The sequence below is a fragment of the Corticium candelabrum genome, chromosome 1 (genome assembly GCF_963422355.1).
Source record: "Corticium candelabrum chromosome 1, ooCorCand1.1, whole genome shotgun sequence".
In the NCBI taxonomy this organism is placed as follows: domain Eukaryota; kingdom Metazoa; phylum Porifera; class Homoscleromorpha; order Homosclerophorida; family Plakinidae; genus Corticium; species Corticium candelabrum.
In genome coordinates, this window is record NC_085085.1 from 8321551 (window position 1) to 8339639 (window position 18089).

An 18089-nucleotide genomic window follows, 5' to 3' on the forward strand; every position below is an offset into this window, starting at 1 on the left:
TTGTGTGTACTTGACAACCAAGAAACACCTCCAGGAGATGAAGGCCACTCACAGTCAACTATTCACACGCCCAGTAGACTACTAAATAGTCTACAGTACATGTATGATCACAATCCTTGACTACACTGTGCTGTATCTAACACTGTTCAATTTCTATGTCAGTGAATGCCCTACAACGGAACTGAGTGCATACTTATTAATTAAAGTACATTTCAATTGTCTTGATCACAATCGCGAAACGACGACTACATACCAGGGTTAGATCTACGTAATCTAAATTACTACATTGACAGGGTTTCAATGAATACGTACGTATTGTCTAGCTAGGACGCGGCTAGACAGTCAGCTGCAGAAAACTCCATTGGACGTGTTACTCACCAACGCGAGGCGAGGCGCCTACAGATAACGTAAAACTAGTTACCTGTTATTAGCTGGGGAAAACTATGGTTTGGGAGATTCCTGCCACTTCCACGGTGTGCTTACGTAATTACAGTTGCGTGTAGTTGGACGTGTACGACTGTGGGTGCTGTCTCCGTGCTTGTGATGGTGTAGGCTTCCGTGAAAGATGCGTGGGAGTTTTCATAGTGATGCAATCAATGTTATTACGTACAGTGTACATCCGTCAGCTGCTAGAGTAAGTTAGCGGTACAGTACATCAGTCAAAGTAGCGAATCCCAAACCATGAACACACATTTGCTCACAGTAGCAACACAGATTGGAGCGAGACAAAAACCACTTCATCTACGTAGCGAGCTAGGGATTGTGTGTACATGACAACGGACACACCTTCACAAGCTGAATGCCACCTCTACAGTCAACTATTCACACGTCCCGTACTACAGTATGATCAATCCTTACTACACTGTGCTGTATCTAGCACTGTAGATAGTCAATGTTTGCCGATATCAATTTTTATATGAACAAAACATACCATGCATACCACTGTCGCTGCAACGGAACTGAGTGCATATCCTATAATCTATATTTCAATTGTCTTGATCACGATCGCGAAACGACGACTACCTACCAGGCTTAGATACGTAATCTCTATTACTAGGAAGTTTGCATGTTTACTTCCATGACAGGGTTTCAATAAATACGTAGATTGTCTAGCTAGGGCGCGGCGTTTCAGTTGCAACGCGTTAGCTCACCAACGCGAGGCCCCTACAGATACCGTACGTACAACTAGTTAATTTACCAATTAACTGGAGGCGGAGCCTCTGGTCACTGTGGATCGAGTCTTACACGCTTTCGTTGTTTCGCATATCAGCCACGAATGGTTTACGACTAGGCGAAATCCTGGTGGCATTAATGATACATATCTAGCACGGGCAGAGCCTAAGCACCCCTTTCGACGTTTTCCGATCTTTTTGGTTTTTTATGGCAGAGCAACACTACCGTCCCATATTTGCGTAATTATCTAAGAGTACACCTTTCTTCCTTGTTCTAGCTAAAATTATTTAATTAGCACTTTGTTAGACTTTAGTTAATCGTTTCTCTCCTTTGCACTGTAAAAGTACCCCTAACATTTTTTGTCTACACTGCTCATACGTTCTGTTAATTAATTAAGTTAATTTACTTCCGTTGGGTGTAATCCAATAAAAACTCACGATGTACTTTGGCACCTGCTGTTCAACTATAGTTAGAAGCCTAAAACCTCACCGTCTGCTGCGGTCGACTGACGGTAGCCGATACTTGTCTGGGACATGTGTCACCCGCTAGCGCTTCGTTGGCTAGTCGAGTTCCGCTAGACGTGATAGTGCTAGCTATTAGTTGTTCCTTCACTTTGAGACAGCGGAAGACGACGTCTCTTGCAACTGAAACTATCAACAATGCAGAGTCGAGCAGACAAAGCCGCAGGTTGCATGTCGATGACGAGTGTATTATTCTCAGACAGTCGAGGTTAATTAATTAGCTACCAGGAAAAGAAAGGTGAAGGGGACATCCCCCACAATGACGTGTCAGATCCTACGCACAATGCACCGGTATAGACCTACATCATCCAGTTGCCTGTACAAATCGGTATCAGCAGCAGCAGCTCTACGTGCATCATTCAGCAAACTTGTGATTGAGTCAGACATGAAGTTGCTTGTTGTGGCTGTGCTTGTTGCACTCGCTGCTATTTGGATTCAGTCGGTTGACGGTGAATGTGACACCAATGGGATTGAGGCTGTCAGTCTGGAAAGTTTGGCAAAAAATGCGGATGTTATTGCCAAAATAGATGTGAAGAAAGTATCTCAAAAACGGGCTAAAGTGAAAATTCTGTGCCATCTGAAGGTGAACTTGGAACGTCTGAAGAGTGAGGGCAAAGTAGCTGCTCTCATGAAGAAGCCATCTCTCAACGTCTCTGGTATCAATGACTACCGAACATGCGTGTTTGTCGACAAAACTCTGAAAGGACTTTTGGTGTTCGTGGTAAAAGGGAAGGGACGTTGGGAAGTACTGAGACATGGAGTGGTAGGGGTATGTGACTAGACTAGTTAACTAAGTAAAATGTTAGCTCTAACCGGTCTAACTAAATTCTGCATGCTGTGGTGGTCAACAGGGTCATGAAGAAACGGCAGTGAGAAAGATACTTAATATCAGTGAAGACAGCTGTATCAACCAAGAACAACGACATAAAATCATTAACAACTTTCATATTACCAAAGAGATGGGTAGCTCTGCACCTACTGCATCTACATCAAGTAGACCGACATCATCTAGGCCGTATTCATCTAGGCAGGTATCATCTATGCCAATGTCATCTAGACCATCATCATCATCATCATCATCATCATCATCATCATCATCATCATCAGCATCATCATCATCATCATCATCATCACCATCATCATCATCATCACCGTCGTCGTCATCATCGTCGTCATCATCTAGACTACATGATCATCCCAGCCATCATCATCTTGGTCAACCTAGACACAGCAAACTAGTACACGCTGTTCATGGACTCTATATAGAGAATTGACAAAATTGCATGGCATTTGTATTACACATGCAGTAACAATTAAAGCAGTGACTGTAGTGGACTTAGTCAGCACCGAAATGTAAGAAGGAAAGTGTCTATACGAATGTACTGTCAATGTTTACACAGTGTGTGGACAGACTTCTATTTATAATTTGGGCATCGGGTCACCTACTGGCATCTGTAATCTCGACAGCGTCTATCGACATCGTACTGAAGATTGCGCACGATGGCATCAAGGCTGATCTTGATGGCATAAATTGTGTGAAAAATTAGGTAGATGCGCATGCGCAGTCTTAGTGCACTAAGTTGGTCTGATCTGATAATTGCTACCCAATCTCTCTTCTTTCCTTACTTCTTCTTCTTCTTCTTCTTCGCTACTCGTTTTCGAGCTCACGACTCCTCTCCAATACGTATATATAAATACAGTCATCTAAGTTAGTCATTAGTCTAGTCTCTGAAAGTGCTGCTACATCTATTCCAAGACGAAGCAGTTCAGTAGCAATTAAAGCTGATCTTCTCTCAGGACATTCAGATGATTCACGATCAATCAGAGACCTCACATTCCAACAACCAATTTTCTTGATGTCAACTGTCATCACCTTGGAAGCCTGTAAACCGCCTTGTAGATTTCTCACCTGAGTAATGACACTTAGCTGTTTTTGATGACAAATAGCGATATGAAAAGGAGAGTTAGACGTTGAATAGATTATAGTGAAGGTCCGGATGTCCAGGCCGTACGCTCACTCTGACGAAAACGATTTCCCACTGATGGACCGGAGAACCGGGACGACCAGTAGACGTCGATTTCGTGGGTTTGAAGGGTAGCCTTCCCTTGTGTGTCCCGCAGCTAGTCCTCCTTCTCGTAGACGTTAGCGAAAGAAATTTAAATATCCTTCGCTCAACGACCACAATGAGCTTAGACTTGCTATTTACTATTGATCTTGCACTGTGAAACCGACTTTCAATCAAGTTTCTCCACAATCAAGGCAAGCAACCACGGAGCCTAGCGAACTCCGGGCGCCGCCATCTCTTATCCGGGACACACACACACACACACACACACACACACACACACACACACACACACCAGGAGCTGCCTGTCAGAGGTCATGCCCCCAGCTGTTAAGCTGGGCCCTGTGCGCTACTCAGGGAACTCTGGGCCTGCACTACCAAACTTCTGGAGCTGGGCCTGGTACTTACAGAAGCACTGACTTGTAAAGTCAAGTTCTAAGACTGGGTGTGAGCCCCAGTGGCCACTGTTATGTCACAGCCGGATGGCCGCGAGAGAAGCAAATGTGTGTTAGTTTCTTGGTTAATTAATTAAGGAAATTATGCCATAGCTTATCATCACTGTGACTTGAACTTGGAATCTTTCAAGGTCCCGGATGTACACACTCCCTAGATAAGATGAGTCTCTAACCAACTGAGCTATCGCACCACACACACACACACACACACACACACACACACACACACATCGCACCACACACACACACACACACACACACACACACACACACACACATCGCACCACACACACACACACACACACACACACACACACATACACACATCGCACCACACACACACACACACACACACACACACACACACACACACACACACACACACACCCACACACACACGCACACGCACGCGCGCACACACACACACACACACACACACACACACACACATCGCACCACACACACACACACACACACACACACACACACACACACACCACGTTGGACATATCATCATCATGCTAACGGTCTAATTAACCACATTTAATTAATTAACCTGCTCTGATACTCGACATGTGCACTACCACAGTCCCACTAAACACACTAGAGTATTTCACCGTTTGTTGGGAGCATGCGTAGTGGTCTCCTTTGACGTTGCGTCGCAGCGAAACGACGCCTTTTTCCACTACACGTGCTAGTACATGGACACTAAGCACAGCCGGAATGCCATTGATATGTATTACAAACGCAAAGCATTCCGGGAATTTTAACGGCTGCCGATTTTGTAACGCGCTTGTCTAAAGTTCGCCATACGTACACCTAATTAATTAAAGTCTACAGTAGTGTACATGTAGCCTCGTTCCCAGACTCTCTCGCGCTAGTTTTGTCCGGTGCCCGTATGACAATTCCAGGCGCGAGAGAGTCTTCTGGGATCATCCCGCCTACTTCCTGCCATATCTCCTTACTAAATGCTCACTAAGTGTCACCCCCAACGTCATCAACTGTCACCCCGAACGTCATCAAGTGTCCCGTAACTTCAAAATCAAATTAGCGTTAGTCTAATCCAATAAACGTATCACACGGGATGCTATGACCATTGTTTGGTGTTTGTGGCATATCCAGCACTTGCAGACAACTGAAGCATGTTGAAAAGGTAAGACTATGGAGTGTTGGTGACGGGTGTCGTGTAGGCTTGTAGTCTGAGATCTACAATTGGCGGAGTGATGACCTACGTACGTAGTTCACACGCGGCCAGTACCGTTTGCGCGCAGACTACACTGTAGCAAAAAGCGCGCAATGGCAAGGGAAGGGGTTGATCTTGACATGAAACTACTGTCTACCGTTCGAGAAGTCTTCAAGTATGAAAACAAAGACATCTTTTCGCTAAAGAATAGCTCTGGAAGCTTCAAGTTGACCCTCCAGACCGCAGTTTCATGTCAAGATCAACCCCTACCCTTGCCATTGCGCGCTTTTTGCTACAGACTCTAGTCTGCGCGCAAACGCTAGTGGCCGCGTGTGAACTACGTACGTAGGTCATCACTCCGCCAATTGTAGATCTCAGACTACAAGCCTACACGAAACCCGTAACCAACACTCCATAGTCTTACCTTTTCAACATGCTTCAGTTGTCTGCAACTGTTGGATATGCCACTAACACCAAACAATGGTCATAGCATCCACTGTGATACGTTTATTGGATTAGACTAACGCTAATTTGATTTTGAAGTTACGGGACACTTGATGACGTTCGGGGTGACAGTTGATGACGTTGGGGGGGTGACACTTAGTGAGCATTTAGTAAGGAGATATGGCAGGAAGTAGGCGGGATGATCCCAGACTCTCTCGAGCCTAGAATTGTCATACGGGCACCGGACAAGACTAGCGCGAGAGAGTCTGGGAACGAGGCTAGTGTACATGTACGTGACAGCCTATACAAAATTCATTATTAGCAACGTCTTAGAGTTTCACTGTGACGAAACATTCTAACTGACGTTATTTTAAATCCCGTACGACACCATTTCATTGATTTGGTGGCGTATTTGGCCACATTCCAACCCGTATGTAGGTCACGCCTAGTCTCGCGCAGCCAGACTCCTTTCTGCCGCGTCATACTGGGCGCGGCGGAAAGGGGTCTGGCTACGTGAGACTAGGTTACGCCCCGGCAAGTGGTTAGTGATGGTGTGTGGGCGTGGAGTCGATGTTCTGCTGAAACTTGACAGAAAGATGTCTTGCAAGAGCAATCACAAGGGCTACTAGGTGACAGGAAGCACTATGGACTTCTTATCGCAACCTCTCAGTTGGTACACAATCATGCAACACCTCATCAGGTTTGTGCATGCAATAGTCATGGATAGAGATGTAAATTGTAAATAGATTGTTGTTTTTCAGGTTGCTTCTTTATGAGCTTTGTGCTATGTCAACTTTGCATCAGCTAGGCACCAAATTGGACAATGAAGTCACCGTAAACCAATACATACTAATATATTTCAAAATGATAAAAGTGATGACATATTTTGTCATTCAAACAACATCATCATTTGCTAATTAAGTGTCAGATACAGTCAACAGATGATCTTTAAAACTGATGAAATACAGATGCTCAGCACTGATTTTTACTCTACTTGCAATTGAGATACAACATGATATCAAAGTTGTTAGACTATTTCTGATCTAGAATTGGCTCGCTGACAAGGCAAGTCTAAGCATCTCTACTTTCAGTGAGTGTGTCTACTCTCTGCATGAAGAGTACCTTTTCTTATCTCTTGTAAGCAGCACAGCACAAAGACATCTCATGAAATGATGCATATCAGTGGAGATATGGCACAGATACAGGTAGCTTCCTGTGGTCATCTTCATCTTCATCGTCATCGTCTTTCTCCTTGATAAACCGGAAGTCAAACATCCAACAGCCATCACTCTCTCCTGGGCAGCCCTCCACGTGCATGGTTATAGTGTCGGCAGTTGAAATAGATAATTCTAGCTCCACTTCCCTTCCCGTTATGAAGAATACCAGTCCAAGAAGAGATGATACTAACCAAACCAAAAGTCTACACCACACTCTCACAGGTGCGGCTCCTGCATGGACTAGGTAACTGACTTCACTCTCCACTCCCATTATACTTACACAAAACGGCACTTGGAAGAGGTTGATAGTTGTGTTTGAAAGTCTCGCTGTGGCCATCCCTTATAACCATCACGTTGCACTGCGACCTGTACTGTGACCTGTGACACAGTAATTTCAGTCTGATGGGCACGTGAGCGGACTCCATGGAGACAGGTTACACCAAGTTCCACTCCCGGAAACGCTGACTCCCCACTGATGTCATAGGAAGCCAAGAGAAGATAATCCCTTACGTATCTCTATATTACACTTTCATCGTTCGTTAGGCGCCGTGACGCATAGACACACGAGTCAATCACCATCCAATCTTTTCGCGTACTTTGACAACTGGAGAGACCTAGCTAAAAAACCTAGTTGAGTCAAGTATCGTCGCTAGGTAATTAGTAATTAGCCAGGCATCCAGAACCAGAACTAGAACTTCTCAGAGTCAGTACACGCAACGAGGGAATGTCAGGAATGTGACCCGTAGTTTCCTGTACGAGAATATCTGTACTTGAATACCACATACTAGTGATAGACAGAGATGCAGATATTATTCACACTCTTTGAACCGCTATACCTAGTGGGATTTCTAAACTTTCCACATTCATCTTTTTACCGTCAAGTGTCTGTCGATCATGAAATCTTTGTATGGCACACTATATCTACTTGAACACTTAGTACTGCATATATCTACTGAAATACTTTCTAGGAACGAGTAACAAGGCCATATATTTAGATACAGTAATCACAGCCCCTACTGTCTGTTCCCCATAAGTGTAAACTTTGAAAATCTTCAATATCTCCGCTGTTTTTGGACTTTCACGATGATTTCGGTATCGTTAGAAACCGCTAGGTCTGGCATTTCTGTTTATCAAATTATCTAAATTCTTCCTTGTACAAACGAAACGGAAAAATAATACTTGTGCATATCAAAGACAAACGGGTGGAGCAATGGTTATTATCCAATTATCTTGTAAGACCAACGGATCATAACTGAAACCATATAAGATAATTGGTGTAATATGGTCCAACTGGAGGAGGTCTTAGTGCTCTAAATAGCACACCTGGTGTGACCTATATATACTTCATTACTCACTTCCGAGTTCACACTAATAGACAGTACTAAATCTAGCAGCTCCAAGCGATACACTAGAGCTAATCTGGGCACCTATTCATCTATAGCTTCATGCATTACGATCCATACATCCTACTCTAGATCTAGAGCTCAGTAGAAGCTGCATGAATGGCCCACGTATTGGTCTGTTCTACAAACACGGGACTCGAGCAGAGTTCAACTAGTTACTAAAAAGTTACATCATCTTGTAGCAGATAGTTTGAAGAGTCTACATGAATGATATACGGCGGCCAATTCGTGCCTTTCACGTTTCACGTTCCAAATATGCTTGTGACGTTCCTGACGTCATAAAACGTCATCAAAATATTAACATGTGCATTACATTTCTTCTGACGTCATGCTTAATTAAGTATTGAAGCATAAACCGGCCGCTTATTTATCTATTTTATTAAAAATTACGTCATAAATACACTTTGTTTAATTAACTAAACGAAATCTTCCCTTTTATTACGTCCCCCGCAAACTTGATTGCCTAGATACGCAATCAAGTTGGAAGGTTGGGCTGAACTCATCAGAGCGTAGTCACCGTTACAAATATGGAAAACGTACGGGAGCGACTATGCAACGACGGAGTGTACCTTGAAGACAATTACAGTGTACATCCATAGCGTTACAACTTTATCCAAGCAAAAAATCACGACTCTACATCTCAGAGGTACGTACACTTGTAGGCAGAGCTTCTCCCCTCCCACGCAAACAATGTCGAATTTCACTTGTTACAAAAAATCTAGCTAACGCACTCAAAACATAGCCATACCATTCATCAACAACACCCCGAAAGGAGGCCTTCTAATTCGGACGACGCGAAGACCTTTAGGAAGTCGAAGAAGACTCGTCTGGACTATAGCCGCGTCCCCATGCAGACTTTCTCGCGGTAGTAGTCTTGTTGACAATTCCAGGCGCGGGAGAGTCTGGTATCATCCCGCCTACTTCCTGCCATCTCTCCTTACTAACTGCTGATAAGAGGACCACTAAGTGGTACACTCAACGTCATCAAGTGTCACCTACGGCTGAGTGGAAACGCAGATCCACGGATTTACGCGATTCCACGTCCAACATAAATTTGGGCATCTTGGACTTAGACTGCCCCGCTGATGTCTTCGCTTTATGCTGCGATTATCTTTCGTTTACTAGTACGCCTCTATCTAGACAGTTGCACCTCTAGATTTATAGGTTAGCGGTAGAGCTTAGTAGCACCGTACATTAATGTTGTAGCAATTACTAGTTGCTTCATTCTTTCTATCAGCACTCCAACTCACAAACCGGTCGAAAGGTGTACGGTCGGGTCAAGACACGTGACAAGCTTTCCGTGCTTTCAACGTTCCCGGATACTTAATCAGCGTGGCGATTGGTGACGAGGAGTCTTAGACTCTAGCTGTGGTCGCCGTCTGTCAAGTTTTTATGTGTCTTACAACTATGCAAACGCCCTACCGTGCCTAGCTAGAGGTATTACACCATAGTTGGCTCTAGCAAGTCTCTAGCTATAGACCTACGACGTTCCCTTTCACAACTTTCTCTGTTTGCCGCTGCGACGGGTGAGGGCTTTGTGGTAGGATGAAGCTAAGTTGATGACAATAAGATTGTTGGTTCTTACTACTTTATTTCAAGTTATTAATGTGGGTGTTCATTCAAACATCAGCACAATGTCAGAGACCATCTACTCTTCCCAAATGCTATAATGAATACAAATTGGGATCCTAAACCTCGAAAGCTTCCGATGCCTATGTTGTGTTTTATTCAAGATGAAGGACCCAATACACATGCTTACAATATTATCTAAGCAACAGACCGTGCACTAATACAACAATTAAAACTGCTTTTACTACAACAAACGAATACACTACAATAGTTAAATAGTACTATGTAGTGATAATCATATGGTATGGCAATGTCACATTACGTGTATGTATTTCTGTATTATACTAGACAGTAACATGCATGCTGACAATGTCCATGCAGTCTTCTCCTTTGGTTGGCTAAGGGCATCCTTTGATTGGCCATTAGTCTACATTGTCAGCCATTATTTCAGGGTCTCTCAAAAAAGGAAAAACTAGCTAATTGCAGCCTTGTGTTTTCTTTCTATGAAAAAGGCTAGTATTCAATATTAAATTGTTTCTGTCTGGAAGAGATGTACTCTAAAAACTGCTACTGAACAGTTGTGTTCATCAGTAATGCCTAAAGACCCAATGATTTCTTTTGAACAATAGCTGTCTTAGAGTAAAAATATTATGACCCGTTTTATCACATAGACCATTCGTTGGGAGTATGGACTTGGCTTCAGCTTTCATGGTGGAAATCTGCTGTCACATGGTAACCACGACAAGTTATGCACTATACAAAATACTGGAAATTTCATCAACACATGATTGTCAATGTTCTTACATGAATATTTTCGTTTATCATACCTAGTTTAGTGGCCAAGAATGGACTTGAATGATATGTGCTCTAATGCAACTTCTGAAATCTCCTGATATGCAAGAACACTTCTGATAAACTGATCCTATTACAAACAATACCTTAGTAAGCAGTCATTAATTGAATAGTACATGTAAACTGATGCTACACACCTTGCAGCTTGGAGCCACCCACCGTTTGAATGTGTAACAGTACCTCGGGCTTTGGTAACATCTACCTCTTGCACAAATGTTTGTGTCTGGTGCAACACTTGCCAATCTCTCGTACAAAACAAGATGAAAGTTCTCGAGTTGCAATTACACAACAAGACAAGTCTTCTGCCATTAGTATCTGGACTACACCACATGATAACTATGTACCAGTAGTAGGTAGTGAGTAGTTTTTAGCCAGAGGTTGACCCAGTCTCTCTCCGCCCTCATCATCCCCCTCATCATCCCCCCCGGTTGTTAATCATTTGCGCCTAGGATTGACAATCTGGGGAATGAGGAGGGCGGAGAGAGACTGGGTCGAGTCTAACTGGGAGGTACTACTCCACTGGGGACATACACACCCACACCCTGGTGACCCACCACACCCACACTCGCACACCTGTACTCACACACAGGTACCCACATACAGGTACCCACACTCAGGTACCCACAACCACCTAGTCTTGCGTAGCCAGACCCTCTCTGCCATCATACTGCCAGAAGTATAGAAGAATGATGGCGACGAGGGTCTGACTACGCAAGGCTCCAACCACCCATAACCACCCACAACCACCCATACCCATACCCATTTCACACACACACACACACACACACACACACACACACACACACACACACACACACACACACACACACACACACACACACACACACCCCCCACACACACACACCACACACCCACACACAAAAAAACAACAAAAAAATCAATCCCCTAAATTATAGTGTCAATGTTTTTGTAGAACTTTTCTGGAGTACTTTTAACCAGATTTTACTTGTTTGCTGTTGCAATAGCTAACCTACACTAAATCATACACCCAAATTGCAATAATGTACTATTTTAGATTAGCTCTTCTGTTATTCCAACAATGTAGTACTATACTGATATAGTAGTTTGTAGATGTCTATTACTGTATGCAGTAGGTGAAACCTGTAGGTATTATTTGCAGTAAAAAATTAGCTAGTAGCATTCAGCGACAATGTCTCATCTCCACTGGCACAGCATGTGCTTACTTTCTGCGCCAATTCATTTAATACTTAATTAATTAAAGGAGCGCTAGTTTCAATAGTTACTTACATCCATAGCACTTCCATAAGATGTTACGTGTTGGTACAGAACCTAGCAGTTGCAGAGGTGGCAGTCAGTTCCAATTCCACACCTACATCTAGAGTTGTGCACAAGTCTGGCACTGGAGTCCGTACGGTCGAGAAGATATGTGAAAAAGATCAATTCGAAACCAGGTTACGCGGTCACCAGACAACCAACTCAAGCACGGCTCTAGCTCTAGCTTCAAACTGTCACGGCCGCTGCGCTTTGCAGTGCCGACAAAGGCGTTCCGCCCGTTTACGTCATCGCAGCGATCAATACGCACAGCGTGTCGGACGCCGCCGTGCAGAACAGTTCCTACGTGTTCTGTTGACAATTCACCCCCCAGCTGATGCTCTCTCACTGAGTATCTTACCATTCCGCCCCTTCGATTGTTAATTGTTGGTATTTCAGTTTCCATGGGGTAAACGCGACCGTGTATCTCGAGAGTCCGACCCACTAGATCTAACCTGCTAGAACATGAAAAATTAGTCTCCCACTGAATTAACCTGGCTACCGGCCTCGTCTCAGCGGGACAACAGGCTTGAAAATCCCACGTGAATTTGAAAATGATGTATAAATCAATTAGCTAAGTCATCAATACAAGCCAAGCCATCAATACAAGCCAAGCCATACCGACTATCTCCAGCAAACACAACAATGGTAATCGAATGACGATGATACGGCGGCTACCTCCTGCTGTCTCTCTCAAGGCTTCGATCCGGATGTTACGTACACATCATGCTGCCGTTTAGGAAGCCCATAGGCCGCCCACGCACAACGCACCAATTACAAATACATAGTCTCTCACTCCAGTTGTCATTCCTGCAACAGTTTGGTGGATGAGATGGCCACGATAGCCACGCACGACTCAGTTAGCAAGCTCCTCGAGCGCAGTCGTACACTGCGTCAGCGGACAGACGCAATGGTGGCAGACAGACGGATGCAGGCATTCGATCCAAGCGTCACTAAGCCAGCCAAAATGACAAGCATGCTGGATGTCGTGCGACACGAAGTGGTGAGTACGCAGTCTGACCTACACACAGTGTCTAGCAACCCGTCACGTACACAATACAACGGGCCGTCCAACAGTTTACACTGACAGTCGTTTAGACGCAGACGTATCCGGTCTAACGCTCTGCTTGTTTGTTCGTAGAAAGAGTTACGGAAAGACAACAAGTCTCTCAAACTGCAAATGCAGCTGCTCTATACCGCTATCAAGGATGTGTCGAACGAGCTTACACGAGAGCTCACGGTAGACACGTACGACGTCGACGACGGGGAGGAGGAACCGTCAGCACCCGGCTTCGTCAAAGCTCGACGCCCGTCACTTCCAGCCATGTCCATATCGACTCATCGAGAACAAATTCCGACTCTCTTGGTACCTATTAGACATGCGCACGATAACGATTCATCACGCACTGGCGGTTGCATTTCCAGAAAGATTGTGAGCAGTGGCGCCGGTAAGAACCGACAAGAGGCGTGGTATCGAGATCTCCTAGAAATGCGGTTCGCGGAATTGAACTGGAGTGAACAGGCCACCGATAAAGCAAGCCATTGGGCTAACACTTACGTGCCACAAACTATGGCAGTTTCGTACTAGGTAATGGTGGCATGCAAACATAGTTTCATAAAAGACTTCGTACATTTCTATACAATGCTATGTCTGTTGTAAGTAGGACATCAGAGATGGAAATTTAATGTATATAGATGACTCATTGTCTGCACATCTAAATTCTGAGTTCCTACCTAACTAGAAAGCGCACTCAGTGAAGTACTTACATGGTTTGGTACATTGGGCAGCAGTTCTAGATACGAGGCCTGAAGATGTAGAGGTAGATAGTATAGTAGATATGAGATGTTTGGTCTGCAAGCTTTGAGTAGTCTAGCTTGCATAATTTGGGTCAATGACACAAACAAGCATGAAACTCTTCTCCACAAGGAGCCATCCCAGCAGCGCTTTAAATTACTTGTAGAACAGGAACAGATCCTAAGCAATTTAGTGAAACCTTTGCAGTGAACATAAGCATTGTGTCAGAGAGAAAGGTTACTTTCCTGCATGCATGGCTTACTGTCATTCACACACACACGCACACACACCACACACACACGTATATATATAACTTCTTTTATATATATGTATATACACTAGATACATGGCCCGTCCTTCGTACGGGCCAGATACTGTAGTTCTGACGGAAGGGACGCAGTATGCGGGCGTGGACACGTCATCTGCACTCCTTGTTGCGAGGTCCCGGATGTTCTGAATAAAATTCGATTCTTGCTCTTCGCGTTTGGTTCGATAGAAATCGACACACTTCCCGTGTAGCGCTTGCTGCAGAAAACGTGTAGGTTGCATTTGGTGCACATGCAATCAAAATTTGGAGAGAAACGAATGCGCTAGAAGAGTAAGTTTCGTCGGCAAGAGATATAAGCTTTGCGAAGGACGACGACGCGTACGGTCTATACAGGACCGGTGTGTGCGTGTGTTCGAATAAACTGAAATGTGTAACGTTTGCGTTATCGAGAAATTTTACGCTGGGGTCGATCCCTCGAGAGGGGACCCGGTGCATAATTTTAAGCAAACCTTCCCCTTTGCGTGCCGAGTGTGCTTGCCGATTTCGGTTGCGAACGGACAAAAAACGTGGCCGCATATCGCGAACACACACAGACAGACAATTTGAGCGTGCGTGTGGTGTGTGTGTGTGTGTGTGTGTGTGGTGTGTGTGTGTGTGTGTGTGTGTGTGTGGTGTGTGTGTGTGTGTGTGTGTGTGTGTGTGTGTGCGTGTGCGTGTGTGTGTGTGTGCGTGTGTGTGCGTGTAGATAGATCTAGATATACAGTACACATAAAAACCTAACAACAAGATACCATAAAAATGTCAACCAATCTTTCATTGTGGATAGTAACTACTTAATGAAATATAACAACAATTCAAGCTGTGGACTACTAAAATATTACTACTACTTTCCTAAGTGTACACAGTACACCTGCATATAGATAAATCACTTAGAGATGCACATATGTAGCGGTCAGTATGTGAATAATGTACCAGCCATTCGAGTATGTGCTTGTTTACCATTCCATCCATTCTCTTCATCCTGATGGTCTAACATCAGTTGGATGGACCAGATCTCCTGGTCTGATTTCTAGATAAAAAAAGACATCAAACAAGTCTAAAGACACAGTGTTGTGTAACTGGTCACAGTTGACACAACTTATAATTACGACTCAGATACACAAAGGAAAAACAACAAATAATAAACTCAATTCATTAGTACATACCAACAAAATGGCTGAACCATTGTTTGTCAGGGATTGACATACTTGAATCAACATCACCTCACTTACTATCTTTCTCATCAGTGCATGGGATCACTGACCCACTCAATCAAGAGGAGACAGATTTTCGAATTTAGGTCAGTTTCATGCAGTTACCCTATAGCTGTCCCAGATTATCGACAAACAATGTATGCATGTAACAGTGAAGCTCTAAAGCATGTCTCCCAAGATACACTCTATCCCATGCCAACAACATTTGTATATATATATATATATATATATACAGTTCATTCAAAGACATAAACAGAATCAAAAAGATTGCTAAGACTTACTTCTGGCTTGGACTACCAGACTGATTCCAGTCAAAACCGCTGCTTTGTGCTGACAAATGCTTAAACGATGAATAAGGGTGGGATGCTGCTTGCCTTCCCACTCCAAGAGGGCGAGGTTGAAGAGAACGATCAGTTCCATGATAAAGTTGTCCATTCACCCCAGTGATTGTATTTGCCATATCACTAACAGGAAAGCCAGAATCTCCTCTAGGTTTTCGTCCTGAAGGAGAGACAAAAATGAAAAGAACTGATGAATCAATTATACTAATCTAACTGCTATTCTTCTGGCAAGCTAGCGTAAACATAGTGCTTGCTCAGGTACAATTCTAATTATCTGTAATTTCATTGCTATCTGCTGAAACCAAAACTGTACCATTTCCATGGTACTCTCGTCGATGAAGTGCATTAGTAGCTTGTGGTCCAAAATTTGCCAGCAAAGCAGGACCTGCAAAACATATTTTCAGTTTTCTTTAATCACCACAAGATTAGAAATTACGAGCTGATTGCCAATCATTTCCATCTGATCGAGTACCAAAATTCATCAGCATCTGTGTCACCTGTAAGATATTTTACAGTAAAATCGACGAAGCCAATAACAACTTGCACTACAACCTTAGCTGGTACTTTGCAGTTGCCTTGGAATCCTCGGGAGTCCGCTAATGCAGGTGAAGTCTAACCAACATTAGGCATTCAGTCACTTACTGTTTAAATAATCAATAATTGTTGTTTGTCAGTCAGAACAGCTCAATTACTAAATCTAAAGTCAACAATTGAATACAAATTCCTACTTGTCAATAACACAGAAACAAACTACAACACACACACACACACACACACACACACACACACACACACACACACACACACACACACACACACACACATACAAAGCAAATGGGATCTTTTATAGAAATTACTGTTTATCCATTTATTTATTACAAATCATATTTAAAAGTTCAATTGACAATTATGCTAAAGTGCATATAAGTTGCCATCATTCTTATTCAAGTAGCAAGTGGTTAATCAGCACTAAGGTTTAGCAGTTTATCGTAATTGTTCAGATCCCAAATATTTCAAAAACAAATCCATTTTCTTCAACTTTACCTGCAGTTGGTCTATAAAGAAAACATCTGCCTTTGTTGCTTCTTCTTCTGTTACTTCAATACCATCAATAGATTCCAGCTGTGACAACCGAAACACTAACATGGGACGATGGGCTTGTTTCTTCGATACCTGAACCACACACCAGATAAATTGAAAGAGCAACAGCATCTCCCAGTACTAGACTAGCTACCAAATCCATCTAGAATGCAATGTACAAAATGTTATTTCATAAGTTACAACAAATGCTCCATCCATCTGACATCACCAATTAACAGAATTGAACATGTACATCTAAATACTGCCAACATTACCTAAATTAGCAACGGAAATAAACTAACAACACTAATTGCTGACAAATGTTCTGACAGGAGAACATTTTCCACAGATAACCACATGTTCAGCAATAATATGCCTACTGCATAGGTTTACTAGTAAGCAACAATAAAGGAAATGCTATATGTATAAGCAAAGTTTGCAATGAGACTCCAAAGATACCATAGTACAGATAAGCTTACTGGATTGCTTATGACAGAGATTTCTTTGAGATTGGTAAGACCTGATAGTTTCTCAAGTTCAGCCAAATCCTACACACAGAAAACAGAATAAGGCAACTGGGTACAAGGTCAGATTAATTTGGTTTGCCTTAATTAATTAACAATAAGATGCCACTATAGCACAATCGAGAGCTCAACCAACAGCTGGTAATAGCAAGAATGCATAGATCATTGCCTGATCATTGTTTCGCATACATGTAATTTGCTTGAAAGCATCACCAAAAGATCAACAACATCATCATTGAACATAACAGTGTCGCATGATGTTGCATCCATTACACAAGTGAACATGACCTCTCATTTGAGCTTACAGCAACAGCTAAGAATCATTTTTAGCAACAAGGACATAAATTAGATATCTACTAAAACAACAAAATTGCTAAGTATACATACATACATATATATATATATATATATATATATTTTTTTTTTGCCATCATATATATTATATAACTAAATGTCCCATATGGGACAAAGAAAAAACATACATGAAAGACAACCATTATTACTGGATATGTCAAACAAGTGCACTACTGGTCCAAAGACGACAGAAATACATGATTTGTAAAGATTTATAGAGAAGGAAGTAGAAAGTGCGATGATGAGAAAACAAAACAGGAGTAGAGGACATTGTGGAAGCAGCACAGGCAGACGAATA

At 43.0% G+C, this 18089-nt stretch overlaps 3 protein-coding genes and 2 long non-coding RNA genes across 8 annotated transcripts in view; 2 read left to right on the top strand and 3 right to left on the bottom strand.

Moving 5' to 3' along the window:
• The first annotated feature begins 1938 nt into the window (after positions 1–1938).
• On the top strand, positions 1939–3139 carry LOC134192225 (integrator complex subunit 12-like). Its single transcript, XM_062660943.1, has 2 exons — positions 1939–2463; positions 2546–3139. Exons 1-2 carry the CDS (start codon positions 1954–1956, stop codon positions 2966–2968), a joined length of 933 nt encoding a protein of 310 aa, XP_062516927.1. The 5' UTR covers positions 1939–1953; the 3' UTR covers positions 2969–3139.
• LOC134192234 (uncharacterized) lies at positions 2560–3990 on the bottom strand. Its single transcript, XR_009971911.1, has 2 exons — positions 3321–3990; positions 2560–2915 (listed from the first exon to the last, which is right to left on the bottom strand). It is a non-coding gene; the product is annotated as an uncharacterized LOC134192234 (long non-coding RNA).
• Positions 3991–6912: 2922 nt separating this feature from the next.
• On the bottom strand, positions 6913–12818 carry LOC134179687 (uncharacterized). Of its 2 annotated transcripts, XR_009969891.1 has the most exons (4): positions 12153–12818; positions 11021–11126; positions 10859–10953; positions 6913–10796 (listed from the first exon to the last, which is right to left on the bottom strand). It is a non-coding gene; the product is annotated as an uncharacterized LOC134179687 (long non-coding RNA). The 2 variants fall into 2 exon arrangements; XR_009969890.1 differs by lacking the exon at positions 12153–12818 and having other exon boundaries at positions 11021–11596.
• Positions 12819–12960: 142 nt separating this feature from the next.
• On the top strand, positions 12961–13896 carry LOC134179677 (uncharacterized). Its single transcript, XM_062646614.1, has 2 exons — positions 12961–13179; positions 13318–13896. Exons 1-2 carry the CDS (start codon positions 13009–13011, stop codon positions 13762–13764), a joined length of 618 nt encoding a protein of 205 aa, XP_062502598.1. The 5' UTR covers positions 12961–13008; the 3' UTR covers positions 13765–13896.
• A 1131-nt stretch (positions 13897–15027) lies between these two features.
• The window catches only part of LOC134187687 (leucine-rich repeat-containing protein 9-like), a 56898-nt gene continuing 53836 nt past the window's right edge, over positions 15028–18089 (bottom strand). For 2 of the 3 annotated variants that reach the window (XM_062655842.1, XM_062655852.1), the window contains 7 exons: positions 17393–17461; positions 16878–17006; positions 16386–16445; positions 16270–16330; positions 16147–16218; positions 15774–15993; positions 15028–15308 (listed from right to left, as the gene is read on the bottom strand). In XM_062655842.1, coding sequence (XP_062511826.1) covers positions 15275–15308; positions 15774–15993; positions 16147–16218; positions 16270–16330; positions 16386–16445; positions 16878–17006; positions 17393–17461 — 645 coding nt within the window. In that variant the 3' untranslated portion in view covers positions 15028–15274. The remainder of the gene's footprint in view (positions 15309–15773; positions 15994–16146; positions 16219–16269; positions 16331–16385; positions 16446–16877; positions 17007–17392; positions 17462–18089) is intronic. The other variant, XR_009971146.1, reaches the window with a different exon arrangement.